A 21,456-nucleotide genomic window follows, 5' to 3' on the forward strand; every position below is an offset into this window, starting at 1 on the left:
AAGAACTTTAAATTTTGATTCGTCTGACCACAGAACAGTTTTCCACTTTGCCACAGTCCATTTTAAATGAGCCTTGGCCCAGAGAAAATGCCTGCGCTTCTGGATCATGTTTAGATATGGCTTCTTTTTTGACCTATAGAGTTTTAGCCGGCAACGGCGAATAGCACGGTGGATTGTGTTCACTGACAATGTTCTCTGGAAGTATTCCTGAGCCCATGTTGTGATTTCCATTACAGTAGCATTCCTGTATGTGATGCAGTGTCATCTAAGGGCCCGAAGATCACAGGCTTGACCCTTACGCACAGATATTGTTCCAGATTTTCTGAATCTTTGAATGATATTATGCACTGTAGATGATGATAACTTCAAACTCTTTGTAATTTTCCTCTGAAAAACTCCTTTCTGATATTGCTCCACTATTTTTCGCCACAGCATTGGGGGAATTTATCTTTACATTGGTGATCCTCTGCCCACCTTGACTTCTGAGATGCACTGCCACACTGAGAGGCTCTTTTTATACCCAATCATGTTGCCAATTGACCTAATAAGTTGCAAATTGGTCCTCCAGCTGTTCCTTATATGTACATTTAACTTTTCCGGCCTGTCCCAACTTTTTTGGAATGTGTAGCTTTAATGAAATCAAAAATGAGCCAATATTTGGCATGACATTTCAAAATGTCTCACTTTCAACATTTGATATTTTATCTATATTATATTGTGAATAAAATATAAGTTTATGAGATTTGTAAATTATTGCATTCCTTTTTTATTCACAATTTGTACAGTGTCCCAACTTTTTTGGAATTGGTTTGTAGATGAAATAGGGAAATGGGTGGGGAATTGCAATGCAATTTATAAAACAAGAATGATGGAAACACTAGTGGGTTTGCATTTGGCAATCATCAAACTCAACTTATTAAACATTTCAATTTAATTTCAATTAAATAAAAAAATCAATTTAAGATGGCTTATTGCAGCTCTGATGTTTTGCTAACTGAATGAGCTAAGATGAGTGAAGTTGCTAAGGATACTACACTTGAGGGATATGGTGAGTGTCAAGGGCCCTCCTCATCTACACACAACGTTCAAACTAGACTGAAGAGCCACAGGGGGGTCATCAAAGGTTCCTGAGCCCGTTCCCCTGCAGTCCCACGCCATTCTCCCAGATGGCAATTAACTGCGCCTAAAGCACACATACAAAACACAGGAACAAAGGAAGTCAGACATGGATTTGGCCTTGTACACTATAGAGAGTACTCCTCTTTCCATGATTAAATGTTTATTTTAAGATGAGGTCTCCCTCGGATGTGTGACGTTTGCAGTCGTTCGGATTGGAGAGCATCAGCTGTGCTGCATGGGCCTAATTGAAGAAAGACTCCCCGAAGGCCAACAGCTTCCATGAAGCCATCGGAAAGGAAGTGGTGTGTTGGAAGATAACAGGGTGTTTGCCAGCTCAGATGTAGCCAAGCTGTGATGTGAGACTGTCAACACAATGGTAAGGATAAGAAGAAATGATGGCATCTTGAATGAGACTAAGGTAATGATCATTTTTCAAAACAGAAGCAACAAACGGCATAACTAAAGGATTTACTTACAAATTATTTTAGTTTATATTTTAGAATAGTAAAACTTGTGTTTATATCGGTTCCTCCATGGTAGTCTAACGTTTATGTGATCGTATTGATGTGAATAGCTGAACCATTAACTGTCTAATTGTTTTATTTTTTTTATCCAGTATCCTAATCAAGTGATGTAAAAATGTAAGATGTAAAGTATTTTTAAATGTTTTAGTAGTTTGATCGAACAGTTAATATTGGATTAAGATTTTACAATCTTTACCAAAGTATTGGGATCTGTATAATGTGCTATTTTAAAATATAAGAATAATATATTAACCATTAATGTAACATTTTAAAGGAAAGAGATAATAATGTTTAGCTGGGAAGTCTTCTAAAGCTGGGAGCTTGCACTTTATGGAAAGTTTCTTCACCCAAAGTTGTTTTTGGAAGACGATCAGACTGACGCTGTGGTCAAGAACCTCGATCCAGATGTGCTGAAACTATAATCAGTTGCGGTTGTTGGAGCATGAATCGGTGGCGAAGGTCAGTGGGAGAGATCCAAGCCAGAAAAAAGCTTGTGAGCGAATGTGAGCAGGCGCAGGCCGCCTTCATCAAACTCAGCGCCTGCTTCCAACAAATGGCCACCTGCTTGGGGAGTAACACAGACAGCAGCCTTCTGAGAGATGAGCTGGAGGAAACCAGGGGGCAGGCCCATAAAATATGTACAGGTAAGAAAGAAGAGCCACTATATCAATATACAAGACTGTTGTTTTAAAACCAGAAATACACAGTGGAAAGAAATATCTGCTTGTACACACAGTACCATGCTAAATGCTTTTAGTTAAGAAACACAATACGTACTGTGCACAAGTCTCCAAAGTACTTAACAATAAAAGTCATGGAATTTCATGGTGTATGTCTTTTTATCAATGAAGAGGTTGGAGCTTCATCCATTTCCAATATTCTCATGGAGATATGCTCCTTCTCCTAACATTTTTAACAAGGAACAAATGTATTAGGATGTTGAAAATGATGACATCAGTTCCTGTCATGAAGCTATGTTTATTACCTCATGAGTTGAATCAATTCAAAATAAACATATTGTATTTTATTATATTTATGAAAAATCAAACATGGTTATTTATTTGCAGACAATTTAAACTTTAATAATTTAGCATAATTAAAGCATATAAAAAGTTTCTAGACTAGCTCTGTTTACAAGAAACTACTATGTATGTATACACAGTATCCACTTCAAAATAGTCTCCTTTTACAGCAATAATAATAATAATAATGATAATGATTATTAATAATTATTGGTACAGATGTACAGTGGCCGTTAGAATATGTAGGTTTTGCTCATCTTGAACTGTTCTCATTACATCTTAAATTCGGTAATAAGTCCAAACTACCATATTTTACCTCAGATTTCTGCTGAGGAAATTACCTTGTCATTATTATGATGCTAAAACTCAGTAGAGCATTTAAAACTTTTATACAACAATAAGGATACTTAATCATCCATAGCTTTCGAATAGACATTCGGTGCCACCCAGATGAGAATGGGTTCCCTCTTGAGTCTGGTTCCTCTCAAGGTTCCTTCCTTATGCCATCTCAGGGAGTTTTTCCTTGCCACAGTCGCCACTGGCTTCAGGGACAAACCTACACTCATAGAGAACATCTTATTTATTCTTTATTGCCTCATTATCAGTGTAAAGCTGCTTTGAGACAATGTCCATTGTTAAACAAATAAAAATTAATTGAATTGTGTGTTACTCTGCATCAACTAAACACATGGGTAAACTTTCTATTTCTACCTTTACAACTCAGAATGGAGTATAGATTAAAAGGCAAAAGTTTATTAAATATTAAAGAAAGAAAGATGAGAACAGTTCCATTTGCCATTTGTTTATCATGCTCGTGTTACAGGGCTGCAAAGGAGGCTGCTGGAGCTGCTGGTTGAAACAGAGCAAAAGCAGGACGACCGCGAGCAGGTAGAGCGCATCTGGGTGCTGCTCCTGTCAGCCTTGGAGAACTTTCAGCAGCAGCTCAAAAGAGTCATTGCCCTCCAGGAGCTCTTTCCTATCGCCGTGAAGAAAGACAGACAGGCCCTGATTAACACAGGTGCTTCTGGAGGAGGTACCGAGGTAGCAGGACGTGCTGCCATGGTGCAGAGTCCCTGGGTGGTGACAGAGTGCACAGAGAAGCCTGACCTGCAGGGACACGTGCTGGAGATTGAGACCCTGCTCCAGGAAATGCTGCAGAAGGTAAACGTACCGTTATGGTCAGTGAAGCCGATGCAGAAAGCCTGGGCTGAGGGAACACAAGAAGAGGATGATGACATCTTGGAGGAGATGATGGAGGTAGAAGTGGTGGCGCCGGATGGAAAATCAAGCTGCTGCAGTCATTCCAAATGTAGGCTTAGATGCATATTCTGTTTGCTCAACTAAAGACCTTTTGGGTCATGTAACTAGTGAGAAGTTATAAATCCCCAAGTGATTTGGCATGTCTTGGTTATTATTATGAAATCAAGTTTATTCATGATCCTTGGTGGATCTGGGAAACACCAAGCTTCCATCTACTTCACAATTCACATTACCGTAGCGGCGAATTTTTTAAGAAGACAATACTGCCCCCTATCTGCAAATACTACTATAAAAAATTATGGCTATAAAATGGACCTACAAGACACACCAATCATTATATTGTGCTAAATTGTGGAAAAAAAGAAATAGATCTTATGAGTGGGGTAAAAAAAAAAAAAATTCTACATTTAGTGTATTTCTAACTATTCAGTCCAATTTATTTGAAAATGTAGAGATTAGGCCACACTGCATAGATCATTCAGTAAAAAGTGGTTTTAGCCATCAATGTACATGCTTTAGAGCAGGGCTTTTCATTTTAAAGTCATCTTTAACTGTAAAGTGAATTCATTTAATAAATATTCTTTAAATTTGCACATAGAGATCTATTCCTGTTTTTTTTTTTCCCAGACTATATTTGGTTTACACCAACAGCATTTGCTTCTTTTTAAATGTTGGACTGGATTAAACCCTTTTAAACCCCCATGGCCACGTTACTAACGAACACGATAGAAATTATTTAGGTCTAAACGTTATACACAGCTTTATTGAAATTAAGTGAACAAATACAGTCCAAATTCTGAATGCTATTTTATTGAGACAGGTTTATTCAACATACAAATATAATACAGAAACAGACTCAGCATTTTAATTTACATGGTCATGGGCAAAAACAAACGCAATGAAGTTACACAGTGAGATAAAACAGAAGAGGCAGATTTGCCCGATTTCGTGGGTCAATTCTTGTAGGTTGAGTGCAAATGGGCTTTAAAGGCTGGAAAAATAAACAGAAAGTGTTTATTTACACTTATGAAACAGTACATACAAATTACTTTACCACAGAAATAAGGCAAAAATCACAACTATTTACCTTCCTGGTTATCCCATAATTCTGCAGCAGCAGAGTTCATAGGGCTATCATTGTTGGGTTCTTAAATAAAACCAGGAGAGAAAAAGTGTTAAATGAAGAGTAAACAATGAGTCATCACATCTAGTAACTGCTACGAATAATAATGAATAAAAATCTGTAGTATAAAAAAAAACAAACAAAAAAAACAGTACCTCCAAGTAAACTCTGAATAGAGAGCAGAATGGATCGAACATCATAAAGAGCAGACCATTTCTCTTTCAAAATGTCTAAGCAAATAAACCCATTTTCATCAACATTTGGATGGAAACAGGGAGTGACGAATTTCACCCGAGGAGCGTTGTATGGGTATCCGCTGGGAAACTCCAAAGAGAGCTTATACCTCAAACCTTCATACACCTCAACAGGGGAAAAAAAAACAACAAAAAAAAAGGTTTGCATGCAAAATTAATATTGTTTTCCATACTGAAACACACCATAACTAATATGTACATGCAGCAAACATGGCATCAAAAAACTTACTGTTCCCTGAGCGCCATCTATTGTGCCAATCCATTTAAAGAGATTGTCAGACTCTGGGAATGCTGAAATTCCTTTGTCTCCTGACATCTACAATACACAATGAAATATTTGGAGGCAAATGAATCATTATTATTAATATAATAATAATTATTGTTAATTAAAATGAACAGTTAACTCTGAGGACTCACCATGAGCGTCATCAGCTCTTGTTGAAGCCTGGGAAGAGGAAGGAAAGAGTCGCAATCAGGAATTTGCACACATTCAGTACCAAATAAACATTAAAATGATCCTTCAAGTTCTCGATTGAAGAGCCTGATCCACAAACACAAGCCTAAGTGTATAAAGCTTTTGTTTTCCTGTCCTGCAAGCAAGAATGGACCAGGATCCATTTATGTAGTCTAAGCGGCTGGAACTTTGTCAGACAGGATAGTGAGGGTCTCTGCTGTTATTCTCTCCTTGGTGGGCGTGATAATTTATCAAATAGTCAGTATTACTAAACTGTGAATGTCAGTTTTTCAAATGGCACAATATACAGAAACGCAAGAAAAGAATAGACACAGAAATCTTTAAAAAATTATTGATGAAATATGGTAGGTTTGTTAGGTTTCTTGGGTACTTTGGACTGGTTAAACTGGATCTAGCACACATGGATATGGACGGACACACACACACACACACACACACACACACACACACACACACACACACACACACAGTTGACTGAGTACAACAAGTGCACTTTGTAAACAGTTATTGGAAGCTTTGAGGAAACCAGAGACCCCAGTGAGAAGTGGTAGCTCAGTGGTTAAGGTGTAGGATTTGGAGTCAGAAGATAAGCTCAAGACCCAATACCACTATGAGGTCACTGCTTGATCCTTAACTGCTCAGGTGTGTGTGTGTGTGTGTGTGTGTATAAGATATTTAAGATATATGACATACAAGATCCTTGTATTTCATGCTGGATAAGGGTGTCTGTCAAATGTAGAATCGGGGGGGGGGGGGGGGGAGAGAGAGAGAATGACCTTTCTCTGTTGTAGTGTGCTTTGGTGTGTGTGTGTGTGTGTGTGTGTGTGTGTGTGTAAATTAAACAGTGTTGTTCTCTCGCTGTCTGAATGCAGCGTCTCATCACTCACACACCTTTTGGTAACGGAGCCCTTGGACACACTTCCGGCAGTTTCGTTTCCTTTTAACGCGGCTGTAGAAGAAGCTGCAGCAGGATCCAGGTTCTGGGAGGCCATCGCTTACAGTCTAAACAAACCGAAATCACAGTCTGAATCGTCAACCTCAACAAGTGTCCAAAACCACAGATTAATGTGCACACCGGAAGTGGCGAGTTTTAACTGAGGGGAAACCGGTGAATATTTCCGAAAGCTCGAACAAGCGGATTTTGCAGATGCGCAAAAATAGATGGCTTTCACCAAGAAAACATTTTGTATTAAATATTTTAAAAATATTAGTTTCGCTCAGTAGGGAATTTGTAGCCACTGAGCTGAACAGGCGTTCAGGTGGACTTCTGGAAGCTCCAACCGGCTGCAGCAGCGTCGATAAGACCGCAGTGAAAGCTTAACGTTAGCTAGCATTGAGCTGAGCAGCGACAAAACAAGCACAATAATCCGGCAATCCACTTTAAATCTAAAATATTAGAGTAAACGGATATTAATATTCGTTGTTAAAGATAATAAAAAACATCAGCCCACACTAAAGGACTGTCATTAGTATCAGGGTAATAATATACCCTCTATGGGGTTAGCTTACTTAGCTAAGATTAATGTCTACAACAGTGCGGCTGCAAGGTTCAACATAAATACCGTATTATTCCAATCAAAATCTCCCTGACTGCATATTTATTGTGTATACATCGATAAATATTAATAAATAGATTATAATATAGGTAATACTGAAATCTACATTACCAGCTCTGCGGTCCTTGTGCCAACAGTTACTACCGGAGTTCAGTCAAAATTTAAAAATCATATCCCGCCCCCCCGTTTAAACTTTCTTTCTCAAACCCGTGTCCCCGCCTACAAACACTGCATCCACCAATCACAGTCGAGCTTCCAAAACACACTGGGCGGGCTTTAGCGACCTACTATGACGCACGTCAAAAAGCCTCCAAGCTGATTGGACGACGCGTTTACATTGGCGTGTCTATAACCGTTGGTGATGCCTATGCAGCAGAACAGACCAAACACGTTGCCGAAGTTTGATCACACGCCACATTTAAGAAGACAAGGGGAAATCAGTTTCACACAATAGACCGGCTGTATTTCCCACAACAAAAGCTTTTTTAATTGTATTTTTTTTTTGTTTCAAAATAACTTACATTTCCCACCATTTTTCTGTAAAACATGTAATTGTCAAATACTGTTCTCATTCAGCCACCAAACGGGGACACAAGTCATAAAATGTTGGACATCTTATTACTACACTACAGCTACATTTCCTTTCCCCCTAAACATTTTACCCTGACTAAAAATAAGTAGGAATAAGTTAATTGAATTCCCTTTTTGTGTACATGGGAGGGGGGGGGGAGCTTCTCTGGTATCCTGTTAAAACCTTTTACAGGCTGTCAAAATGCTTCCATATAACTAAAGAGGGCAAAGTACTCAAAACAAGATCAGTGAGTGCATACATATGCAGACAACCTCCCATAAAAAACCCGTGTAAGAAAATACATGCTGTATATACACAGATATTTAAAGCTACTTTTGTGATTAATGTGAAGAAAAAAAAATCTGTCTGATATAATCTCTAATAATACTGAGTTTAATAAACCCTAACAGTTCACACATTTCCAGCATCTATTTGCACACAAAGTAAAAATTGCTAAGCTTGATTCCAAGGCCAGTGTCTATTGTGTAATTAAAACAAACAAACAAATGCAAAACATTCACAGAAATAAAAATAATGGAAAATCTGACTGAGATTCTTTTCATTGTGCATGGCCTGGTCCCTTTCAGAAGCAGACTAACTATGCCATTGGGAATCTTATGGATCAGAGCGAGACAACAGACCTGGGATCGGTTCTTATTGCCATTTACGAAAGAAATACATCTATTAATCTTTTAAAAAGTATGTTGGACAGTGTGTTGATCCTAAATCAGCATTTGTACCCTAAAAATTTAATGGTGCCAAGCTCCAAATTTCTTTTAATCCTTCTCGGATCTCTGAGCATCCATTGTCTTTTGCATCTTCTCCACCATCCAGACAGGAACCATAAAGGGCTTTAATTCATCCAATCTCAATTCAGGACAGTCTCTAAAAGAGGAACAAATATTCATTAGATGATTGAATTAAATTATCATTGTTATGAAGCTTAGTCGGTTAACAGCATGTAAAAACACTAAACAACAGAAAGTAAAATGTCCCGCAACAATGTAGGTTTATGTTTTTGCAGCAGCCAAACTAAGACTTAGATAAAACTATGCACAGCAAAAAACAGACAATAGAAACAGTTCCTGAACTGCAGAATCAAAGATATAGGCTAATCAACAACTTAAAACATAAATTTTAGGCAGGTGTGAAGAAATGCTGTAAAGTAAAAATGCTTTAAAAAATATGTATTTAGTTGTTTATTCTTTATCAATATGAAAAAAAATGCAAAGTGAGCAACCAAAAGAAAAATCAATATTTGGTGTGTCCAGAAACAGCTGGTGAGAAACAGCCAATCTCTGCTTGTAAAGTGAGATTATGACACTTTTTAATTTCATACACCGTGGCAAGACTGAGTACAGCAACAAGACACACGTAGTTATACTGCATCAGCAAAGTTTCTCCCAGGTAAAGATTTCAAAGCAGACTGAAGTTTTCGAATGTGTTTTAAGCTATTTTGAAAAATGCACAAAGAAATGGACTGTAGACGCATTGGTCGGCCTCGAAACTTAATGTAGTGAATGAGACGCATATTGTGCTTACGTCTCTTCAAAATCAGAATATGTACAGAAATGCCACCAGCAAAAAACTGGTGGAAACCAGTGGGACCCAGGTAGATCCATCTACTGTCTAGCGAAGTCTGGCTAGAAGTGTTCTTCATGGAAGAATTGTGTCGAAAAAGCCATTTCTCAAACATGGAAATAAGGCTAAGAGACTCAACTATGCATGAAAACATCAGAATGAGGGTCAAAAAATTGGCAGCAGGTGCTCTAGACTGGAGTCAACATATGAAATATTTGGTTATAGCAGGAGGGAAGTTGTTTGCTGAAAGGCTGGAGAGCAGTACAACAATGAGTGTCTGCAGGCAACAGTAAAGCATGGTGGAGGGTTCCTTGCAAGTTTGGGGCTGAATTTCTGTAAATGAAGTTGGAGATTTATTCAGGAAAAATTGTGTCCTTAATGCTGAAAAATACAGGCAGATACTTATCCATCCTACAATACTATCAGGGAGGCATCTGATTAACCAAAAATGTATTGTTCAGCAGGACAACTACCACAAATGCCAACTAAGAGAACAAGGAGTCCTGGAAGTGATAGTTTGGCCCCCACAGAGCCCTGACCTCAACATCATTGAGTTTGTCTGGAATTACATAAAGAGACTGAAGAGGTTCAGAAGTCCAAGATGTTTGGAACAACCTACCTGCCTAGTGTGCAAGTGTACATAGAGTAATCTATGCTGTTTTGCAGGCACAACAAATATTGATTTGGATTTATCGTGTGTATTTTATTTTCCATTTAATTTCATTTATTGATAAAAAATAAACTATAAACACATTTACACTTTACAGCATTTTTTCACACCTGCCTAAACTTTTGTACACTACTTTATACACACACAGACACAGGTACACACACACACAGTTAATATAATTTATGTAATATGAAGGAGGTGAGATTGAGATGGTTTGGACATGTGCAGAGGGGGGGCATGGGGTATATCAGTAGGAAAATGCTGAGGATGGAGCCACCAGGAAGGAGGAAAAGAGGAAAACCAAGGAGGTGGTTTATGGATGTGATGAGGGAAGACATGCAGGTAGTTGGTTTGAAAGAGGCAGATGTAGAGGACAGGGGGGGTATGGAGACGGATGATCTGCTGTGGAGACCCCTAATGGGAGAAGCCGAAAGAAGAACAAGAAGAAGACTACAAACAGATAGCTAAAGCTTTATCAGCATCTTCCACAATTATTGGCTTCATAAAAAGGAGTTGAAACCATATACAGCACACACCATACGTTTCTACTCAAACAAGAAAGGTACTTGTAGTTATTTTTCCAAACTAGTATATGTGTAAAAAAAAAGGTGGATTGGTAATAAAACTGCAAAGGTATTAAAAAGTCTATTGAACACTTGTATCCATGTCCTTTTTCTCTGAAGTGTACATAGGAATAAAAAGTAAATTGTAAGTATTTAAATCTCTTAATCATCAATTACAATGCACAGATCACATTGTTAATATAAAAATACCATCCATTACAATAAGGAACATACAAAAAGCCCCCTAAAGCAGGATTTCCCTCTTATAGTAAGGACGGTGAAGGAGAAGGTGGAAAAATGAGCCTACTGCTCAGCTTAGCTGTTTCTTGTTTATTATGAAACATGACAACCACTAGAACAGACCACTTTCACAACAACAAGCTCACAAAATGCAACCCAGCCTTCAGTCTTGTGGTCAGATGAGACCAATAAGAAAAACACCTGATACCTGCTGTAAATGGCGAAGCATCAGTGAAGCTTTGTGGCTGGTGGCTTAGGGGAAGTTGTTAAATCGGACAGGTATAAGGATATTTAGGCCCAAAACATGGGTATCTTTTTTAAATGTGTGTGTGCATAATATGTGTAAAATATGCATGCACAGGTTTCTACATATCAAATGTTATCGAACAAGCTCTTCTTTTGTGAGGATGTGAATATATTTAATCAAATTCCTCAAGATGTACATACAAGAACCTGTCAAACCCTCTACTATTAAAAAACTAAAATTTAGCAAACTGATTGAGGCTCTTATCCCACTTATCATACTTGTAATATCAAAACAACCGACAGAGTAATTACTGATATCAGTGTGCACAACAAGGTGCTGAAAGTTGGACATGTGTTAGGGAGAGCTAAACACTAATGGAGATGATGCCTTGCTTGACGCTTTGGCATGAGGAGTCTCAATTTTCTCCCTAATTTAGTCCTGGATAATTTCCACCTACCAGCCAGCTCTCGCCTCCCATACAGCAGCTACAAACCATTTTAAACTGCTGCTCATGCTGCGTCACAGGATAACTGGAGGGGGGTGTAAAGCACTTTGAGGACAGTGTAATCTTCCCCCTTCTAAATGCATGAACCCACAGATGCGCAGGATTGTCATAGTGATTTACAGGAGAACAGAGATTATGAGCCTCCCATCCAAGGACCAGAGCCCTTTTTTTTTCTCTTGGACTCTATGTTTTATGCAAAAAAAACTAAAAAAAAAAAAACCCACCTTTTTTAGGGTCACAGTGGAGGAGTGGAGGACATTAAGATGCAAATATCCCTCGCATTTTGTTCTTTTTATTTGAATTTACGTTCATAAAGGGTACAAATAATTGGTATTATGCTAAATTACCAGTTTTACTTCACTGTGGGTGTTATTTAACGTTGTGGGATCAAACAAGTACAGTAAAACAAACTACTTTAATATTAGGCACAGGGAACATTTAATGGGTTTAGTATTATTAACTTACTTATATTCCTCACTCAGGGCAAGGTCTTGGATGTCCTCTTCAATAAGAAGATATGCCTAAAAAAAACCATTCAAAAGTTCCTTAAAAAAATAATTATGAAATCTTAACATACAATATGTACAAACTGATTCTTACCATCTTTCCACCTGTGGCTCTCATATGTTGCCTCTCTGCAAGCCACTGCTTATCCTGAGCATCAGCAGCATACTGAAACACACACAAACACCGAAATTTAAAATGAACAATGCAGAAGCAAAATATAACATAGTAAACAGAGAAACTCACACTACCTTGAAGAGATCTGCATGTTTAATATAGATCCTTCCCCTGGTGCCTCCCATCCCTAAAGCTCTGCAATTTAAATATTTATTAGTTAAATTTGTGATACAACACAAGAAGAACTCAAATTATACATAAGATCCATAGTCACAGAATGAAATTTCAATAAACTGAATCATTAGTATCTGATGGCCTGTGAAAGTCTTTCACAGGGAGAAACCGGGACACATTCATATACCGTAATTTCTGGACTATAAAGCGTACGCCTTGTATAAGCCGCACCCACTGAATTTTACTAATATTTTTATTTTTAACATAAATAAGCCACACCTGTGTCTACACTGAAACTAATGAACTTTACACAGGCTTTACCGAAAGAGAGTGTCTGTTACACGGTGTAACGGGTGAAATATGTTGTGGCTCCTTTAAGAGCAGAGCGGCATTTTGGGAATAGCACGTCACTGCATTCCTCCGGTATTACTGTGTGTGTGTGCGTGTGAGACTGAGGGTTATGTGCTCATTATTTTCTGATGCTCATTTCTAAGTTTCTTAGACTAACCCATAACGCTGTTGCCAAGAAAAATAAAAAAGCACGAGTTTTGGAAACCTGTCTGTGCTTATATGATTTCATTTGCAACCAAAACTAGCGAGCTCTCCCTTCACCCAGACTCAACCCGTTACAACGGCTTGTATCTAAACAGTAGCCGACCAAGAAAGTCATTGTTCACGGTCTTCCTTCTTCCTTTCACAACTACTGTATTTCTCTCTGCAGTTTATCTTTTTGCATCATCATGTGTTTAAAAATCAACACTGGTGGAAGTTTTTTCTCCCGAAGCCGTGCAGATCAGAACAGAGGTAAGGTGCGTTTTTTCGTTTCCGTTCGGAAATTTCATTGGTCTAATGTTATTGGGTTCAGTTTTTTGGCTTGAAGTTTGTGAAACCCAGGAAAAACCCAGGAAAAATCCATAAATTAGCCGCTTCGTTGTTTAAGCCGCGGGGTTCAAAACGTGGGAAAAAAGTAGCGGCTTATAGTCCGAAAAATACGGTATTTATTTTGACTATTGAGCAGGTTTCTGGTAAACATTTCGCTGCTTAAAAAGCAACTTAAACAGTGGTGTGTAACTATCCAACACCCTGACATTCCCTATAATCAGTGGATTTTTAACCTTTTATATACCGTGCTCTAATGACAAGATTTTCTGATCTTGAATCTGAAGTGCCTGGAACCCCAACATTATAAGGATCTCCTTGCTGAAACTGCCTTGGTTGATTGAAATGAATCATATAAGCAATCATGGGCTGGAAATGTGTCTGCTTGAACACACATTTTATTTGGTTTTCTAGCTGCGAGTCGGTTAAGAAATAAATGGCTTGAATTTATTTACTTTGAAGGAGCAGGTTTTCGTGGCAGTTTATGGTTCTGTGACAGGCTTAAAGTAGTGATGTAATCTAAACGCTATTGGCTTTTTGGGAGAAAAAGCCAATAGGAGAAGGCGTTTAATTTGTCCCAACCCAAATTAATCTAACTTCTTATAAAACAAAATCTTTACATGACGATAGCATAGGTACGATTATAAAGTATGTACTTTCCATGTAGTTTTAAACCTTTAACGATTTCTTTGAACTGCACTGTCCAAGTGCGTTATTGTCAGAAATAACCCAATCGCTAACAGCCGATTTTCTTTTTCTTTGTCTTGTCAGCTGTTTTAACCGAATTTTGACCAATCTGCCAATTCAAATCCTTAAGCTAGCTGCAGCCAATCATACGACAGCTACTAGCCTAGTAATTTGCTGGTGGAATGTTCAACAAGACACATAAACCACAGCATCATGTAGCTCTACTGCTTATATGTTACAGTTCAACTAAGCACACTCAGAGGAAAGCTCTACAATTTAGTTTGTGTTAAGGGTAATGGCAACGTTTTCAGTCAGAAAGCACAGATTTGTTATATAAGGCTTTTTTACATTTTGCTGTGTCATTGCCAGGACTCTGTCTTGCAATCTCGCATACAGAATGTTTGAATTAACACAGCATACGTCGGTTTCTGTATTTGACATCAATTGCAATTTTAAATATATGACACATTAATTGTGCTATTCTTTTTTTTTTTATAAAATACATGTTTATAGATAAAGTGTCTTACAATCGCATCCAGTGGTGAGTTTAGTCTCAATCAATTAGAAAAGTTACCATGGAAACAATTAATTTAATAACAACTTACTTGTTCGCCCTGGATCCTAAAACAAATGTGCTTTTTTCACTCAGCCGGGCGGGATCCCACTGCCAGAATAAACCCCATATTTAAAATGTGTCAAATGCTCAAGCATACACAGACTATAGCTACATAAATGTGATGAGTAAAACCATCTTTTTTTTTTTACCTTCGGTCCCTCCCGCTTTATGGGCTCGACTATTTTGGGTTTAATCCTACAAAGAATGAGGAAACATTTCTAAAATTACAACAAACCAACAAACAGATATACATTTAAACCATCATTCCTCAACAATACTTACGGAGTACTGTACGTTACATTTCTGTCATAAGGTAGAGTGGGCAGAGGGGGACGGCCTTTCCTCTAAACACAGGTAAACAAAAGTGTCAGCAACTATTTAAACAATACGACCAAATTAGAAATTAGATTAGAAATCAAAAGGCACTTTTTTGTCATCAGAGGTTTTCTGAAGCAAATAAGCCTTCCTGATTTTACAATAGAAAAAGGTATTGGTAGAAATAACAGCAGCAAATATTTTATATATAGTTAACCCCCTGATAATTCTCATTTAGAACCTAACTAACAACAAGTTGCATTTGAAACTATGTTTACACTAATGTAGATGAATTCACCAAGGAAACTCTAAGAACGTAACCCCTGTGAGTTCCGGAGGACCACTTTATATAATATTTTAATTTCCCATTTCCTTTACCTTTTTAGGGATTGGGCTTCCTCTTTGGCTGGAATCATCATCCATCTGCCGTGAGCGCTGAGAAGTGAAAGAGTTTTGAGACACCTCACCGAAGAATCTTTAGATTTAAATGCCTAATTATAGCATATGTTGTTACACTGTCACTACACTGACAATCACAGAATGGGACCAGCATCTTTTGTCAAAACGGTGAAAGATTGTGTGGTGGTCAGAAAAAAAGCCATCAAATGTCACTGTGGCAGAAATCTACAAAACAAGATTTCAGCAGGGAAACTATTTTCTAACCCTGTCTTTCCTACAAAACACTTATGTTAGAAGCCATTTGAATAAATGCAGCAGTAGATGCAACCAAAGTTGCCTAAAGATCTAAATCAACACTAGTCAACTGTGTTTCTCATAGCTTAAATTTACAAGCCATAGCAAACTGGACATGAGCCTAATTCATTTAAGTTGTGACCGAACACCGGTTGTCAAAATGTCCATGATGCTGCTGTGCCATTACATCATCATCAAAACAAAGAACAATTCAGATTACAGCCAACATCCACAGATGACCTTAGACAAAGTTTGAAAAATGATCAAAACAACTTATTTAAAAAACCAAAAACTTAATCAACAGAACTGTTCCATAGTTCAGCAGTCAGGGCAGTAATCATACAGCTGGCCATTCTGTCTCAACCATGAAATCTTTCCAATAAAATGTATCCCACAAAAAACTATGGAGCATCAATAGTCACCAAGATTCTGACTTGCAGTTCTCAGAACTAGGGTTTTCTTCTGCAGAAGGTGAACTGTTCTCCTGAACCTCCACACAAAGAACTAACTGATACTTACCTTTATAGATGGATCAAAAACAGGTCGTGTAGTTTTCTCTGCATCAGGAAAGAGCTGCTTGGCCTAGATGAAAAGATTTTCCCATGCTTAACTTGTACTCTTTCGTCTCAAGCTTTAAACATGTTTTTGTTTAAGCCGCGGGTTTGACATACGTGCTCTAAGCAGTTTCGACAAGCCTCTTTGATGAGCTGATCCGTCTGAACCTCCTCCCCCACGTTCTCCTTCACGTTGCTTGCTGCCTTCTCAAAAAACTGTGCAAAAGAAAGAACAACCGATATCACTTTCATTCGTTGTTCAGTTTTCCGCCAACATCATACAGACTGCTCAGCGTTACCGAGTGTAACTTACCTTCATGTATTTTTTAAAGACTGCCAATATGTCATCGTTAAAGCTGGACTGTAGCACAGTTCGCAAGAGGTCCATAGAAATGACAGGATCTGTATAACTAGCACCCCCAAAGACATGGATTACTGTCAGAGACTAAGTATTAGGTACAGACATCACGGCTTTGTACAATTCATAGCTAGACGTCAAGACGGCTTAAATCATCTGGAAGACGTAGCAATCAATGAACTAAAATAAGTATGTTCAGAGTTACCTTACAGCCATCTGGGAGCGCCTACCCCTGCGCTGCACCTGTCTGTGCTTGATCATGATGTTCCAAGGGTTCTAGTGTACAAGGGAAAATAAATGCTGATAAATGCCAAAGTAAAGACATGGTGACAAATCGGTGACCGAAGAAAGCACATAAACTTAGCAGGAAAATCTTACTGGAAGTGGAAAGAGATGCATTGTGTCATCAGATTCTTTATCACTAATGGGATTAAGGAATGGACCTGTCATGGAAACTACATTACTTATTTTATGATATATGGACATGACCACAGTCATTTTTTCTGACCTTATTATTGCCCTCTATGTTGCATGCTTGTTCACTTACAAAAGCAAATTCATTTTAACCAGTTATGTAGCGCTGTTCACTCCAGAGATGTCAAACAAGGATACTGTAATGACCATGCATTCTAAATACATACACAATATTATTAAGTTGATACCCAATTTGTAGCTAAAACAGATTCCACTTCATAGGAAGGCATTCCACAATATTTTGGAGTGTCTCTGTGCAAACATTTGCCCAGCCATCCATTAAAACAATTGTGAGATCAGGCACATGTGTTGGACAACAAGGCCTGGCTCACAATCTCCTTTCTAGGCCATTTCAAAGATGTTCAGTGGGGTTGAGGTCAGAGCTCTGAGCACACCAGTCAAGTTTTCCCTCATCAGATTCATCCAATCATGTTTTTATGGACCTTGCTTTGAACACAGAAAAAGGCCTTTTCCCAAACTGTACCCACATATTGGAAGCATATCTGTCAAAAATATCCAGGTAATATCTAGGTATCTAGAGCAAACATATTTCCCTTGAAACCCCAGAAAAACAGCGTCATACCATTATCCCTTCTCCACCACACTTTATAGTTGGCACGCCATCAGACACAGAAGTGTGATTTGTCACTCTAGTGAACACGCTTCCATTGCTCCAGAATACAGTGGCAGCATGCTTTACACCACTCTATCTAATGATTGCACATAGTGACATAAGGCTTACATGCAGCAGCTCAACCATGAAAACCAATTCCTTGGAGCTCTCGCTTCACAGTGCTGAAATTAACGTCAGTCGAATCTTGGAACGCTTCAGCTATGAATTAGCAAAAGTTTAGTGACTTGTATATACTATGTGCATTTACATGATCTGCTTCGTGGCTGAGTTGCTTCTTTTTCTAAACACTTACAGTTTCCAATAATGCAACATAAAGCTGACTATAAAATATCTGGCAGGGGTGAAGTTTCACAAACTGACTTATTGCCAAGGTGGCATCCGATCAAGGTACCACACTTGAATGCACTGAGCTCTTTTTTGTTTACATTCATGTAGTTTTCTATTTTATTTATTTACATTTTTTAAAACAAATGTAAATAAATGCAGACTGCATGACTGCTTGATTTATGCACCTGTGTAGTATCACAATTATTCCTGGGACAATATATTGTCCAACAAAATCAGTCGTTGTGAGTGGTTTTATTCAGGAGTTCTCAATCATCTGTAGTCAGAAACAACTAATAATAATTATAGATATATTAATTTCAACATTAAACCCATTCATTCCAAAGGGAAAATTCAAGCCAGTTGCTCAGAGCTCCATTGTTTGAACAATGAATCCACTACCGACCCTAGAAAAAGAAAATACCCCAAACAACTTCTTGGATATGTTTCATGGTTTTTGAGAAGCACTGCTTTACACGGATGTAAATGTTCTTGTGAGAGGAGACTATGACATGAAATGAAGGGCCTGAGGAAGAGAACAGTGGAGTGGTGCAGCTCAGGCTGCCTCTGTTCAGGAAGTGACAGATGCAGCCTGTGAAACAGTACATTACTGAAGTGTGCTTTATTAGGGCTCCAAGAGGTTCAATACACACCACTGAACAGTATGCAGTTTTGAGCGGAACCAAGCGCCGTTTACGCACCAAAAAGAAAAAATCCAAGTGAAAACGTTAAATGGTGGTGTAATAGCTAAATAACAGTTAAAGACTGAGAACGAGGATGGAAAAATGAAAGCGGGAGACAGAGAGACAGAAAGACAGACAACTTCCTCCCCGGGTGACTCACCATGGTCTGAACCTGCTGCTGCTCCCCAGCGTCCTGCTGAAGCCACTCTCTGCGTCCCTCACTCCTGTGCGCCCCCATTACCAATTTCACTTCACTCGAAAGCTAGATTTTCTCTCGTTTCAAAGAGATCAGCAGACTTCAGGATCTTTCCGATTCCCGATCGCACTTATCTACTTTAATACGAGCTGACAGCAAGCAAAGGCAAACGTACCTACTGCACTAATCGCTTTGACGCTACTCTGCTCTGCAATTATAACCGATCTGCCACATGGTTCAAATACTGCGAATGACTTCTGAAAATCGATCCAATAGAAGAAACGAAAAAACAACGCAAACTGCCCAAGTTTATAATCAGTTTCTCTGTCCCTGTGCGAGTCCCCCAAAAAATTACAACGCAAAACGAATTCTATAATCAACTTCCGGTTGCACAATCGTGCCTTTCAACGTAAAAGTATGCGCATGCGCGTCCATGCCCAGGCCGTGCCAAACGATGGGGTTATTTGTACCAGCTGTTCCGCCATTACAGTAGAGGCATTTCCACTGCAGCTGTAGAGAAATCCAGTTTGGGTTATATGTATTTTTTTATATACTGTAGTAAGTGAGACTGTTTGTAACCATTCACTGAGGAACTATACCGTCTACAAATGTGTTTGTAATGGTGCACACTTGGTATTTTCTACACTATAAAAACATGAAATATACCTCAAATGTACTCCAATGTTTCCTCAGCTACAGTAAATGAAGAAATGTTTGGATAATCATGTACATGGTTTTGCTTTATTTCAACAGTAGCGACTAATACAATTCTCTATCTAAATATATAGTAGTCATGAAAAAAAGTAGTCGTGAAAATTTCCTCGGATGAACAATACATGACATTACGCCGTCTCTTTATTTATTTTAGCTGGTAGAATAAAATAGCAAAATCCACTGAAGGTGGTAGAGCATTCTCAGATTTAGCTTCTAAACTTTGGAATAGCCTTCCTGACAAAGATCAGGGCTCAGACTCACTCTCCCAGTTTAACCACAGATTAAAGACGTATCTTTTTATCCTACACATAACACACATCACATATCATAACCTTGTGCTTCAGTACATCTGATCAAATGCACATTATTAACTTTGGCTTGTTAATATTATGAACATCAGCTACACTAATTCCTCTTCGCTGCTTCTCTTTCTCTACCCAGCTTCAGACTTGTCCCACCTCATGAAGATTATGGACCTTCAAAGAAGTAGATGCCAGGCCCGCAAACATCCAGAACCATCTAGAGAAGTACATTGAACCTCTTTGAATGTTTAAAGTCTCTGGCATGGAGAAGTTGGTGTTGGATCTATGATGATCTCAAATGAGCTATTTTATGAGTTGCTCAGTAGCTCCTGGTTCGACAACGTCAATTGACTGTATAAGACTATAGAAAGGACATTACTCACAATCACACACTCTGGTGCTCATGCTAGTTCTCACTCTCCGGTGTTTTTTATTGTATTAAGATTTATAATCACACTCTTGATATCACCCAGATGAGGATGGGTTTCTTTTTTGAGTCTGATTCCTCTCAAGGTTTCTTCCTCATAACATCTAAGGAAGTTTTTCCTTGCCACAGTCGCCCTAGGCTTGCTCATCAGGGATAAACACACATCATTCCCTTTCATTCTTAAGCTCTGTAATGCTGCTTTATGCGAGAATTGTTGCTTCAGTTCATTAAAGTTTGCAGGCATTTGTTTATGCGCAGCTCTCTTAAAATCCTGCATTCGTTTTTTAGTCGGGTTGAGGTCTGGACTTTGACTTGGCCACTGCAACACCTTGATTCTGGTTCTTTTTTAGCCAGTCTGTTGTAGATTTGCTGGTGTGCAATTCATTGTCCTGTTGCATGACCTAATTTCGGCCAAGCTTTAGGCGTTGGACAGATGGCCTCACATTTGACTTTGAGTTAAGAGTCACCGTGATATGTGCAAGGTGCCCTGGTCCTTTGTCTCAAGACAAGCCCAAATCATCACCCCTCCACCACCATGCTTGACAGTACGAGGTGTTTGTTCTTATATGCTTCGTTTGGCTCTTTTGTGTATTTGGTTTGTTCAGATGGAACTCAGGACTACCGCTTAGGTTTGAAATGTTCAGTCATTTTATTACTGTACTGCTATGAACCGTCACATTTAAGATCCAAACTGACATCTTTAGAGTCTGAGATGTAACTCTCAGCTTTTGCTATTTCTCTGCGAAGTAAATGGACTGACTTTGGGGTGAATTTGCTAGATGCCAATTACTGAGAAAATCTGCAACTATACTGGATGTTTTCCACTTGTAAAAATGTTTGTGACTGTAGAATGGTTTAAAAATGGCCTTTAAATAATTGGCAGCAATAATTGCTTCTCTAGCATGATTGATGATGTCCTGAATGCTCCAGACCACTCCTTAAACATGGGCTTTTATACAGGTGGTCAGATTTTTCTTATAATCAATTTATTAAGGGCATTTAATTAGCAGCATCTGGCTGCTACTCTGCCTCTTAAATCCTATAAATGCAGTAAATGTGTACTTGTGATGTGTACTTTTCAGTTTGGTTTCCTTG

General features: G+C 38.5%; 3 protein-coding genes across 5 annotated transcripts; 1 reads left to right on the top strand and 2 right to left on the bottom strand.

The window, feature by feature from the left end:
• The first annotated feature begins 1,091 nt into the window (after positions 1 to 1,091).
• Positions 1,092 to 4,309, top strand: zgc:109913 (regulator of G-protein signaling 9-binding protein). Of its 3 annotated transcripts, none has more exons than XM_046854988.1 (3): positions 1,092 to 1,537; positions 1,918 to 2,287; positions 3,489 to 4,309. In XM_046854988.1, the coding sequence occupies exons 2-3, from the start codon at positions 2,086 to 2,088 to the stop codon at positions 4,007 to 4,009; spliced, it is 723 nt and encodes a 240-aa protein (XP_046710944.1). In that variant the 5' UTR covers positions 1,092 to 1,537; positions 1,918 to 2,085; the 3' UTR covers positions 4,010 to 4,309. The 3 variants fall into 3 exon arrangements, with proteins under 3 accessions (XP_046710944.1, XP_046710953.1, XP_046710933.1); XM_046854997.1 differs by having other exon boundaries at positions 2,010 to 2,287; XM_046854977.1 differs by having other exon boundaries at positions 1,092 to 2,287.
• Positions 4,310 to 4,719: 410 nt separating this feature from the next.
• ube2c (ubiquitin-conjugating enzyme E2C) lies at positions 4,720 to 7,571 on the bottom strand. Its single transcript, XM_046853571.1, has 7 exons — positions 7,445 to 7,571; positions 6,669 to 6,779; positions 5,720 to 5,747; positions 5,532 to 5,618; positions 5,204 to 5,408; positions 5,013 to 5,072; positions 4,720 to 4,916 (listed from the first exon to the last, which is right to left on the bottom strand). Exons 2-7 carry the CDS (start codon positions 6,767 to 6,769, stop codon positions 4,879 to 4,881), a joined length of 519 nt encoding a protein of 172 aa, XP_046709527.1. The 5' UTR covers positions 6,770 to 6,779; positions 7,445 to 7,571; the 3' UTR covers positions 4,720 to 4,878.
• Positions 7,572 to 7,793: 222 nt separating this feature from the next.
• Positions 7,794 to 19,318, bottom strand: LOC124388657 (deoxynucleotidyltransferase terminal-interacting protein 1). The gene is made up of 13 exons (XM_046853559.1): positions 18,883 to 19,318; positions 16,813 to 16,883; positions 16,563 to 16,659; positions 16,367 to 16,465; positions 16,215 to 16,277; positions 15,381 to 15,437; positions 14,970 to 15,031; positions 14,837 to 14,882; positions 14,677 to 14,735; positions 12,466 to 12,526; positions 12,311 to 12,382; positions 12,176 to 12,231; positions 7,794 to 8,789 (listed from the first exon to the last, which is right to left on the bottom strand). Exons 1-13 carry the CDS (start codon positions 18,958 to 18,960, stop codon positions 8,681 to 8,683), a joined length of 930 nt encoding a protein of 309 aa, XP_046709515.1. The 5' UTR covers positions 18,961 to 19,318; the 3' UTR covers positions 7,794 to 8,680.
• Positions 19,319 to 21,456: the final 2,138 nt, after the last annotated feature.

Source organism: Silurus meridionalis, chromosome 1 (assembly GCF_014805685.1).
Source record: "Silurus meridionalis isolate SWU-2019-XX chromosome 1, ASM1480568v1, whole genome shotgun sequence".
In the NCBI taxonomy this organism is placed as follows: domain Eukaryota; kingdom Metazoa; phylum Chordata; class Actinopteri; order Siluriformes; family Siluridae; genus Silurus; species Silurus meridionalis.